Source organism: Sinocyclocheilus rhinocerous, unplaced genomic scaffold (assembly GCF_001515625.1).
Source record: "Sinocyclocheilus rhinocerous isolate Xijiao unplaced genomic scaffold, SAMN03320098_v1.1 scaffold1311, whole genome shotgun sequence".
Lineage (NCBI taxonomy): Eukaryota > Metazoa > Chordata > Actinopteri > Cypriniformes > Cyprinidae > Sinocyclocheilus > Sinocyclocheilus rhinocerous.
The window spans coordinates 794,230-807,118 of record NW_015637852.1 but is presented as its reverse complement, the minus strand read 5'-3'; the positions used below and the strand labels follow the sequence as shown (position 1 = coordinate 807,118).

The window sequence follows — 12,889 nt, the reverse complement described above, 5'->3', positions numbered from 1 at the left end:
TGAATTTGTTAAGTTTTAGAGGGGGTGTACTCATTTATGCTGTGCACTGTATATGTATATATATATATATATATATATATTTACATACCTATACACACACACACACATATGCAAGGAATAATTGACGACGGCCGTTGAATTATTAGAAAAATAATGCCGTTACACCTCGGGTGTGCATTATTTTTCTAATAATTCAATGACCCGGAGTCAATTATTCCACTTATACTACGGTTACCACACCTCAAGACTTTGTTCAGACAAATTATTTCAAGACATTTGTCAGCTTTTGTTCTTAAAACACTCTTGTGTATATGACTAATTTCTTACGCATCTCATCCCACGCCTCCTTTGCTAGTTCCAAAACGTCATTTTAAAGGCCCGTTCACACCAAGGACGATAACTATAAAGATAACGATAAAGATATAGTTCTAAAAATCGTTCTCAATATTAAAGAATAGTAGAGTCCACACCACAACTATAACGATAAAGACAAAGAGAAACGATATCGTTGGAATCACTTTCAAAACGATTTTTCTCCAGCTGATGAACGATAAAAAATTGACAGCCAATCAGAATCCATTCTGCTGTAACAAGCTCAAGAATTTAAAGCAGCAGACGTGCGTGCGCTTAGAATTAACAGACGATATTGTTCGCTGGTGTGGACGCTAATATCGTTATCTTTATAGTTATCTTTATAGTTATCGTTCTTGGTGTGAACGGTGCTTAAAGCAAGTAACGGAGGCTTGAGCCGTTGATAGCACACTAATGCAGTTAATAATTAAGTTATTAGAAATAGAGAGAGAGACAGAGACCGAGAGAGAGCGTGTGTGAATTACCTCTGTGCGTCAATCAGCAGTGTTCTGCAGCAGCGTCTACTAATAGAGAAAATGCTTGTGCATGTATATTTATTCATTTATTTATTTATTTATTCGTTCGTTGCATTTTTCTATTATTTGCAATAATAAATGAACCACAAAAGTCCATCAATATTATTTATTTGTTGTGCCTGCAATAATAACGGAAAAAAAATCATGCAGCAGGCCTATATATTACACTGTAAAACCTGATAAGTTAAGAATACTCAAAACATTTGAGGAAACTTATTGCCTCAAAATATTTCAGTAAATTAACTCAAATTTTTTTAGTCAGTCGAGCTTAATTTTTATGACTAATGGGGCTGAGAGCCATGGGAGCCAAGCCTCGCTTTCATAATCTCACCCATTTATCACAATTATAATGATATACAACTTGCTTCCATTTATAGCACATCCATTCAGATCTTTATAGTTAAGTGCTAGTTAGCAACATCACACTGGCACGTACTAATATAGTTATCAAAAAGACTCATAATACTTGCATGTAAATAGTCAAACACCATGCAGTATAAATAGTCTTAAGTTTTGTTGTCCATCCTCAACCTAACCACAGGCTCTACTCTTCACCACAACGGTAACACTACAAAACCAACATAACAGAAACCTATGTAAATCCTAACATAACACAACATTTAAGTACTAACTTATGTATCTCTATGTTAATCTTGTGTAAAAACACACAAAATAACATTTCTACATTTATTTTCCTTGTTGTCTGATGCAAAGCATGCTGGGAACTAGAAAACTCAATCATTTTAAGTTCAGCTTACTACAACAACATTTTGAGTTTACAGAAATTATTTCAATTAAGTCCAATGAACTTTCATTATTATTTGAGTGAAGTTAACTAATTTCATTTAATTAATTTCACTGTTCGGTTTTACAGTGTAGGTTTAATTTTCGATTCATATGCTACAACTTAATTTATCTAGACCTACATGTTTTATTTATTGAAATTAAACTGCACGTTTCCATTAATTGTGAAATTAGACATCGAAAACGGCAGATCAAGCGCAGGGGGCTGTGTGTTAGCAGAGATGGTATTTTCCTGTTGATCGTGGGCTTGATTTTCTGTGGCGTTTGAACTTTTGTTTCCTGACCTGAGAGGATCAGGCTCCATCGTTTTCTTTATTTGCCGACGGTGCCCAGTAGCTTCTCAGGCTTGTTTCACACTTGTGCCCTGTGACAGACATGATTTACCTGCTCTCCAGCCCTGCTTCTGACGGAATTTGAACTGCGGTGCTTCTCAATGAATGGTTTGTGTATCTTTTGGATAACCCGACAGATGCGAAGAAGCATGTTTCCGAGGTAGCCTAGTTCACACCCATCGGTTCGTGGGAATACCGAGCCCGGTCTCATGAAAATGCATATAAATAGTACGCCAAATAAAAACGAAAACTCGTGGTATTGATACGCAAAAATGGACTTTGGTGTGCATATAATACGCAGTTTTCGCGTGCGTATGATACGAAATTTGTTGGCGTACATATGATACGCAATTTTCGCGTACATATGATACGCATCTACCCCACAACCCTAAACCTACCCATCCACAGTACTTTTCTGAACACGCTCCATGTCCTGCTATTACAGCTGTAATCACCTGCTGTGTCCCACTTATTATTCACATGTTAATTCATTATCCAAATTACAGTAGAATAGACTACAAGACCCACAGTATCACTGGCAGATCTGGACAAGATACAGTACTTGATACTAATGAGATGATATATTTCATTGTGAATTAAGCAATTAAATAGGTTTTTAGTAATGCTCAGGAGTTCCCATGTGAATTGGAACCAATCTTTTTCAAAGACATTAAGCAACAATTAAAAACAGAGCAATTGTTTGGGAGGCTCATTTACATCTGACAATTGTGTGTGTGAGTGTGTGTGTGTTAAATGCAATATTGTGAGAATTGCTCCTGAAATGGTATGTTTACTTGCAGACTGATAGTCTTATAACCTCAGTATAATAAGGTAATTGTGAGATAAAGTTTAAAACGTTAAGTCAAACACATAAACACTTCAAAAGAAGATATATTTTGAAAAACGTCTAATTTTTGTTTATCCATGAAATGAAAGCCAGTGCAGTTTAACGCTGTTTGTACCCCGACGCTCTTCAAAATATCTTCTTTTGTGTTTTGCAGAAGAAAGTATGGCATACAGAATTACATTAGGGTGAGTAAATGATTTCAATTTGCATTAATTGAAATAATCTTTTATATAGAAGTTGCCAATATGTGAATCTGACTTTTTTTCCTCATGCGTTGAATCAAAAATACTGTGCGTAGTAGAGTGTAGAATAAATACTGTGTTATTTCTTTGCAGAATAAATAAACATACTTTTACCAGTGTTCTTATGAAAACCAAATTGATTTAAAATGGCGCAATACTCAGTGCAGGAACCTAATTTAAATGAAGCAGTAGCAGTGTATGGGAGCTTATTGTTTTGTTGACACGGGTTTTTTCCGAGCCCGGTCTCATGAAAATGCGTATAAATAGTACGCCAAATAAAAACTAAAACTCGTGGTATTGATACGCAAAAATGGACTTTGGTGTGCATATAATACGCAGTTTTCGCGTGCGTATGATACGAAATTTGTTGGCGTACATATGATACGCAATTTTCGCGTACATATGATACGCATCTACCCCACAACCCTAAACCTACCCATCGCGTAGCATATAAAATAATCAATACCAGATCTCTCGTCTGTCAAGCTCCTCCTGTGGGGCTTTCAGTGGATGAATATAGAAGGATGTGGCATCAGGTGGGCATTTAGTGATGTTCTCTTTGAAACTTTTAACTGGGCAAAGGGGGTCACTTGGATTGGCAAACATGAATCCTCGGTAGCAGTCTTTGTTGGGATCGGTGGGCTTTGTGTTTTTTTATTTCTGCATTATAAGACAAGCAAACATAGCCTATTCAACTCCATTTTCGTCTTTTTTAATAACGAATGAATGCTTTTTTAAATCTCGATGTCCTTCATGCCCCCTCCTCGCCAAATTCAGCTGAACGTCAAACCTTGCGAACCAGTCCGGCTGCTGTGTGTGGTGACGGAGAGTTACGAATGCGCTGTATTTCAGCGGTAGATATGGGAGGATGATGAGAACTGACATCTTTCCCAGCCTTGCGAAACTTTTTGAGGACGGCCCTGAATACATCGTTGGATGACTTAAATTCCGATTGACCAATAATGTTATATTTGGATATAGGTTCAGTCCAGCTCTTATGGAAAAAAACTTGACACTGAATACTCTGCGCAAGAAGCGTTTCGGACAGTGGCATAGAAAGCTCGCAGCTGGGTATTTAAAGTGTCTGCCCGCTCTCTCTCGTCTCTGTACCTCATCCACAGATGTATTTTTGACCTTAAGCCAGTCGTTAAACGCATTAACTGCCCAAGCTGTTTTTGTTTGTTTGTTTGTTTTTGGTGTTTTCTTCATGTTTTTCTCCCTCGAATATGTCTAGCTGTTCTTCGCTGATCGTTTTATGTCTTTTGTTGTTGCCGGTTGCCTTTGATGTCCGCTTCCATTTGTTGTTTTTCATCTGGACTGTCTAATACTGCTGCCGCCCAGTTGTTGAAAGTTTCAAGTACACTATTTCATATTGTTATTGTTAGGCCTGTGTGCTGTATAGGTAGGCTACTGTATGTTTTATTACAGTTAACTATGCTATATAGAAGGTGCACAGTGTCATTCACACAAACACTAAACACCATCATGGTAACACACGAAACTGAAATAATGCAATAAACATTCATTTAACAACATTAGGTGTAACATACAACCCTAATATACAAAACTGATAAGAAAAAACTAAGAAGAAACGGTTATTTCAACAAAAAACCATCAAATTTGAAATGTAACGCAGGGAATTCTCGGAATGTCAATTTACGGTTATTTACTGTAAATTATACGCTCTTTTTCACTTCCAAAAATGGTATAATACCGTAAAATTACATCTAATGTCCAATACAGTTTTTCACCGTATATAGTAGGGGGTGGTTTAAGTGGTTTAATTTGTGGAGGACCTGATTTGAAAAAGGCCTTCAAGGCCACTGTCCTAATTGATATTCATAATATTCATGAGTTATAATACCATTGAATGATGTCCCAATCAGCTAAAACAGCTCTTTTATTTCAAAACATTTTCCAGCATCGCTGATGGCTACCAAGAGTCATTTTTCTCTGCTGTGAGTACAGTATATTCTAGTTTTGTTCTGGGTGTTGCGATAGAGTTCCAGTGCTGAAGGTTATAGGTGATGTTTGTCTGAAGAAGTTAATCTGAATGAGTCACCACCCTCAATGGCCCAAGGATGCTTTGTGAGAGAAGCACATCCACCTTCATGGATCACAGAAGGTCACTCTGCAGTGCCACTAAGGTTAAATTAATCATTCGACTTTGTATTGTCAGGCATTCGAACCCCTAGTGACATCTCTCCAGCATCACCACACAGATGTTCAACCTCTAGATGCTGAAGTGTTTTCCCAGCACATGCTGTTCTAGTCACTCCCCTTGGGGTCAACTGCTTAATTACCCCTCCTGATCCCCTACCTAATTATCTGTTTTCATCTAATTTAAAGTCTCTATTTAACTAGAATCTCAATCGATTACCTTTTTCCAACACAAAATGTTAGCCAGCCAAGGGCAAACCTTGAGGCGGCCCATCGCACCATCATAGTTTTCTCAACCACCTTCTAACTATCTCTCAATGATGTATTGCTGTAAAGTTGCATCAGGGCTGTCAGAGCTCACCAAGGTTACCTGTAGGTTGTGGAGACGTTCGGGTCGAGGCACTCGGAGTGGGACTTGTTGGTGCGTGTTCCAGATGTTTCCTTATATTCCCACCAAAACATTTCACAAATACGACACATGCATGTAAAAAAGCACTTTTTCTTGATAAAATGCTTCACTAATTAACCCACAAGGTTGCTAATTAATATTCAGTGAGCTCCAAATGGATGTTAATGCAGATAGACTGGTCACACTTGGCAGGAAATAAGCACATGCTATGGGTACGCATGCATGAAATCCATAGCAAAGTGATGTGCGTATCACTTTATTGCATGAATATTCATTGAGTGGATCAGCTCAGAGTAGTTTTGTCAGTCAAAAAGACACAGAATGAGAAGGTTCATTAGGACTCATTCTGCTTATCATGGATAAACTGTGTGTGTGGGAGAGAGAAAGAACTGCTTAATGTAAATTCCGTCACACTTGACAGAAAATATGTTGAACGCATGCATACTAAGCATCAATGCAAAGTAGTATCACCGAATTGTATAAATATTCATCAAGTGCATCAGGTTTAAGTAGTTGTGATTATGTCAGTCAAAAAGAAAATAGAACTGTACTGAATATTCAAATGAGGAGGCAGGGTTACGACTTCTGTAGGTTATTGATAGACTAAAGTGTATGTGTGAACTAAACATGGCTATTTCTGAACATGTTATCTTTATAGCTTTATGAATTATTCAGCAGTTCTGGACATCTGTTCTTCAGCATGCCTTTAATTTTAGTGTTCTCAAAACCCAGAAACCTACTGCAGCCACCATAGATAGCATCCACATATTAGCAGAGAGATCAGAGCGATCCTTCCCAGCACATTAAAAATCTCATCAGTCTCTTTTCCTAACTACGACACGGTTCTAAATGCCTAATTGACACGAATACGAAATGCCATTTAAAAATGAAACTTTCCTCAAATGTAATTTGTTGTAATTCTCTTCAAACGGTCCTCTGGCCTGTTTTTTTTTTTTTTTTGGACTGAGATTGAAGTGGCTCATGAAGCAGTAGGAAGCTAAAACCTGTGTTATTGGCCTGACATCTTGATGTAGGTCGAGACTACAGATTTGTTTTTTCAAGAGATTAGTGCTACAAGACACACAAAGGTTAAGGCACACTTCCGACTTTGAGGTGCTATGTTAGTAATTGAAATGTTTGATCTGTGGACATCTGAGAAGAAAAGGTTGTGCTCTATCTATCGTTTTGAAGTGTGACCGTTTCATTCTGAATGCCACTAGTGGAGAACAAGATGTTCAGGAGCATGACAGGTTATAGCTTGCACATCAGCCTGGATGAAAGATGATGGCATTTTATAAACTGTTTCTAGGGTGTTTGCTGGTCAAAAAAAGCCTACTTCCTAGAATCTATGATCTTCTTGACCCAAATTATAGTTTGGATGACACTTTCAGTGTCAATCTGCTGTATTTTTTATTTATTTATTTATTATTATTTTTGCCTGTTTTATCATCTGTCAGTTCATTTCTTTAGAAAAATAATAGCACAGCAACCCATATGATTTGTGGTATCATTTACAGTGTGGGATGAGCTACATGGTGCATTTTAATACTTAGCAATTTGTTCTGAAGGTGTGGATTTTATGAACTATGAATATATTTTTATGCATTCTGCACCCAGATGAATAATGAAATTGCTAGAGCATTTTATTTAATGCTGCTTATTACAAATTTAGTGTCATTGTTTTTTTGTGCACCAAATGAATGTGCTGTGCTTCATTTGTAGATAGCTGAATTTGCATAGTGTGTTTAGTGTCTAATTTTCAGAAATGGTTACCAGAAAGCAACTGGTTTGATCCCTGTAAGGAGCTTTCAGTGATCTATCACCGATGTGCCTTAGAGAAAGACATTTAACTTCAGGTTGTTCTAGGATGAAATGCAGGGTCCCAAATTAATTAGTCAACAGTCAAGCGTGTCACTTTCAGAATGGTAACATAATACATAATTACACTGCCATTAAAATTTTAAGAGTTTGAAAGAAGTGTCTTTTGTTCACCAAGGCTGCATTTATTTTAGCAAAAATACAGTAAAAATGTAGTGAAATATTATAACCATTTAAAATCTGTTTTCTTTTTTAATATATTTTAAAATGTTATTTATTTCTGTGATGAAAGCTGAATATTCAGCGTCATTACTCCAGTCTTTACTGTCACATGATCCTTCAGAAATCATTCTAATATAGTGCACAATAAATATTTCTTATGAATGTTGAAAACAGCTTTTTAGTATTTTAGTAAAAACTGTGATGTGTGTATTCTTTGATGAATAGAAAGTCTAAAAACAAAAGCATTTATTTGAAATATATTTTTTGTAACAATGTAAATATATTTACTGTTTTTGTCACTGTTTATTTAAAGCTGCAGTCCGTAAATTTTTTTGTGTTCGAAATTTACCAAATTTATATAATAAGCGAGTACACCATGAATCCATTTTCCAACCGTGTTTTTGGCTTGTCCTGAATCACTACGGTACACCTATAATAAGTGTTTATATTCGGACTATTTAGACTGGTTCGGGTAGGTACCGCTGCGGAGTAGCCCAGTACCTGCGTGATTCGCAATAGACATAAACAGAGAGAAGTAGCTCCGGCTACAATGTTCTTCCGCAAGACGCACGCAGTTCTGTTTATTAACCGCTAGTGCGCCAAAAGTTACGGACTGCAGCTTTAATGCAATTTATCATTTTTTATCATAGACTGTATAAAAACATGCCAGATGACTTATAAAAAAAATTCACCCCCCTCACAGTTGTCATGAAGGGCAAAATTAGCTATATAAACCAAAATCATTTTTTGAACCAGGCTGTAAACATGTTTTTTTCTGCTGTAAAGTTGGGCATTTTAACATGGGGAGTCTATGGGATTGACTCCCTTTTGCAGCCAGCCTCTAGCGGCCAGTTGATGGATTACAGTTTAAGTCACTTCCTTGTTGGCTTCACGAGAGAGAGCGGGAGGTTACCGCTTGTTTTTTATCAATACTTACGGAATTAAAGTATTCATTTCTTTCACAAAAAAATAAAGGTTTGAACAGTAATGCAAGTGAAATTGTAACAATCATAATCTGACCTTAGCTGATGTAAAGTGATTCAAATAAAATACAATTTCGTCTTATAATGAAAAAAAAAATCTGCACTTTTATTTTCTTGATGCTGAGTGATACAATGATCTGCTGTTTATCACAAATTAAACAAACAAAAAAAATGTTAAATTATATTTGTACATGGACCGAAATCTACTTTTATTACCACATATAGTGGTACCACAGCTAATTTTGGACTGATGTCACACGAATTCATGGAAATAATACTTTCATATTGTCAGGAAGAGGCCGTTCACAGTTTTTCTTGTCCTTCCTAGCTTAGCACTTATGTGAGGCTTTTTCATTCCTGATCCTATCTGTTCTCCAATTTCAAGCCGTGAGTTTTCTGATAATACGGTGCATTAATCACACAAACACACATCCAGACGTCTCGCCCCTTGCTTTACCACACAGTCATGCAAATGTTTCCCGACAGCGGATGGCACGGCGGCCACACTACAGTGCCGGTGCCTGTCAGGTAGACACATGCAAGAAATCAGAACATAAAACCTACTAAATGACAGCGTGTGGTCTGCGGGCTCTCTGCCGCTGAACGCGACACTCCAGTCAGAGCTGTAACAAATAGGGTTATTATTTAGCTATCAATTCTCTGGAGCTGATGTCAGCTCATTTCAGGATCCTGTGCCATCAGTTTGGGCGAGAGACAGATACTCGTTGATCATGTCAGGATGTTTCACATGCTTCGTGATCACTAATGTAGAGATGACCAATGTGACAAAGAAGCTGTCTTCACTATCCTGTGTCTTATTTGTTTGTCTCTTCACTGATTCTTAAGAGACCGGACAAAACATGTACCACATTTGCCATTAATTTCCATTTTGACATTAATTCTTTAAACATAATAGTTCTTTATATAGATGTACTAATTTATCTTATTAACTGTATATTTGATCAAAATTAAACAGTTATCACTTGGCACTTTTTAAATTCATTCAGAAAAAAAACATTTATTTTACACTTTCTTTGATGCACTTTTATACAAGACATTTTTAATGCATTAATTATGCTTTGTAATGCACCTTTGATTTCATGTTTATGATTTCATGAATAATTGTAAGTTATAATACAATATAGTACTTACCTATTCATTGTTTCACATTTAGAAAGTAAAAACGCATTACAAACATCTAATTTCAGATGTAACAAGGAATCTGCTAATATTACAATGCTTTTTAACTTGTTACAAATATTTATGAAAAGATAATGCATTACAGTGTACATTATGAATACCTTTATAATGCATTATACATAAAGGCTTCAAGTGTTACCAAAATATTTTAATGATTTCCATTTTATTTATTTATTATTTATTTTGAAGTGGATCAAAGAAGTTCATCAAAGTTGTCATATAAGACAAGAACAGGTATTGTTTTGCTTGTAGGACAACTTTGATGAAAGGTTTTGATCCACTTCAAATGTTGACTACTATATATATATATATATATGTGTATGGTTTCTTTTCTGACTGGAGTACAGTCGTGGTTTTGTGTCTTTATTTTATGCAAGTGCTTAATCCTCACTGCTGAATGTTTTGGCTGTGTTCCCCTAGAGAGCCTGGCCATTTATTTCACTGCTCTCAGGAAAATTGTAAATGAAATGTTGAGTTGTCGTAAATGGGTTTCTTTATGTAATGGAGATTTGCAGAAAGAGGCGCACAGGTTTCAAAGCTCATTTAACTTTTCATATAGCGTTAGAGAGTTTGTGTGAGGTGTTGAGCACTGTGATATGCATACTAATGATAAAATGCTTTAAAGTTTCCCTTTCTTATTTTCTTGGGCAGTATTATAGAGAGATGCTTGGAGATATCGCATTGTCTGTATTTGAAATATTTTTATGATCCTTTTTTATCTTTCTTTCTTTGCCTCTCCTACAGATTTGGACCTTCGGTATTTTTGGAGCTGGAGTTCTTTTGAGGACTATCTGATGTTCTGCTTTGCCTTCACGCTGCTGTGTGCTTTCATAACGTTCCTCTTTCTGGATTGGGTCCTATTTGTGGAGGCCCTGGGCTCTTTGGCTGTAATGTTTGAAGCCATGTTGGGACTGCCTCAGCTGCTGCAGAACTACAACAACCGCTCCACCCGAGGCATGAGGTAAACAAGACCCAGACTGTTATTGATCTTTTCATAAAATGTTTAATTTGGGCCTTACATTACATTACATCTAAATGTTACATTCAAAAACTTACCAAGCAGAAAATGCACTCCCAAAATTCATTGTAACAGGTTTAGAGTAAAAATGCTGTTTAGGTAATGTTGACTCTAAGGATGCACAATATATCAGTACCATATAATTTATCAGCTGATATTAGAGGTAATTTATCAGTATTGTTCATGCTCATTTCCCCTATTTTTACAGCATGGCACTTAGATTACAGCAAAGGTGAAGTTGTTCTTTAAAAACACTTATCATTTAATTATCATTTAAAAATAGCTCTGTACCAAATGAATCTGAAAATAATTTAAATTATAAACATTTTTCAATACGTGCATTATAAAGTTAAGATGCTGAAAGAAATATTTCACCCAAAAATGAACATCAGGCCGTCAAAGATGTAGAGGAGTTTGTTTCTTCATCAGAACATATTTGGAGAAATGTATCATTACATCACAATCTCACCAATGGATCCTCTGCAGTGAATGGGTGCCGTCAGAATGAGAGTCCAAAACGGCTAAAAACATCACAATAATCCATAAGGAAGCCACACGACCCTATTTCATCAGTTAATGTTTTGTGAAGTGAAAAACTGCATGTTTATAATAAACAAATGACGTTTTTTTGTTTTTTACAAACGTGTTTTTGACAGCACCCATTTACTGCAGAGGATCCATTGGTGAGCAAGTGGTGTAATGCTAAATTTCTCCAAATTTGTTCTGATTAAGAAACAAACTCATCTACATCTTGGATGACATCAGTGTAAACTATTTATTTAGCCATTTTTCATTTTTGGGTGAACTCTTCCTTTAACTGTAACTGTTGCATTTAAAACAGCTGATTTTAGTTTTCAGTGTTTTATATTTAGTTTAATTGGACAAAAAAATAGTATGTCAATGTATGTTATTTTCCATGTAGCATTCAAAATATACAGCCTATGCCTCACAACCTCTTGTGGTAGTTTTTGCTCATTGTTGCCATAATGTGTGTCGCCTGTGCCATGACAGGTAGATGGTGAGAAGGTTAAATTCACACACGGTAATTGTTTGCAGGACATGTTTCACCCAAGACACCACTCATTAAAGGCACGTAATGATGATAATTAATTTTAGACGGCTAATGAGCTTGTTAATTGATGTTATAGCCCACTCTGCTCGAATTCGAAGACTCCTTGGTGAAACAAAGTTGACCTTACTGGTACTTTTTTTGGGGGGGGGGGAAGCCCAGAATGAGCACCAGAGAGAATTAGAGTAAAGCTAATATCTTTAGCCTGAAGCTTCAGTCAGCATAATAATCACAGCTCAATATCAGCTCCACTTCAGCTGAAGCCAGCTCTTTTTCCCTCTTTTTATTTAAAAAAAAAAGAAGGAAAAAGTCCTTCATCTCATGGTCTGCTCCACAGAACTCGGTGTGACACACGCTCCAGGCTCCCCTTTATGAGCCAAATTAAACATTGTGAGCACAGTTTAGGCTGAGAGAGGGAAAATGGAAGCTAATGTAAATGGCATTTCTCCGGAAATCCATCTTTTTATGAACACAATGAATGTGTCACTGCCATAGCGTGTAGTGTGTAATGCCTTTGCCCTTGATGTGATTTCAGTGTGTCTGCAGGCGTCCACGGCCCTCGACCGATCACTGCACTGGCATCTGTGTTTCTTTACGTATGCGAGTGAATTTATTATTATTGCGAAGTCTTTGGAGACATGGTTCAGAGTGTGTATTTAAAGCCATCCTTCAACATCTATGAGTGGAATATATCTGTCACCAAGACAGCACTGCAGTGTTTGTGTGTGTATACAGTATATTGTGTTCGTATATCTGCGTATAAATATGTAGTGAATAGGGCTGTCGCGGTGAAGGAATTTCCCTTGCGGTAATTTTGAGTGGCTCAATAGCGCGGTATGCGGTTTTACCGTCATAAATATACATATATATGTGTGTGTGTATATATATATATATATAT

General features: G+C 36.6%; 1 protein-coding gene across 1 annotated transcript in view; it reads left to right on the top strand.

Annotated features, from left to right (window-relative positions):
- The window catches only part of LOC107749300 (PQ-loop repeat-containing protein 1-like), a 52,030-nt gene that overhangs the window by 24,735 nt on the left and 14,406 nt on the right, over nt 1-12,889 (top strand). Inside the window, exon 4 of the mRNA XM_016564414.1 lies at nt 10,649-10,865. Coding sequence (XP_016419900.1) covers nt 10,649-10,865 — 217 coding nt within the window. The remainder of the gene's footprint in view (nt 1-10,648; nt 10,866-12,889) is intronic.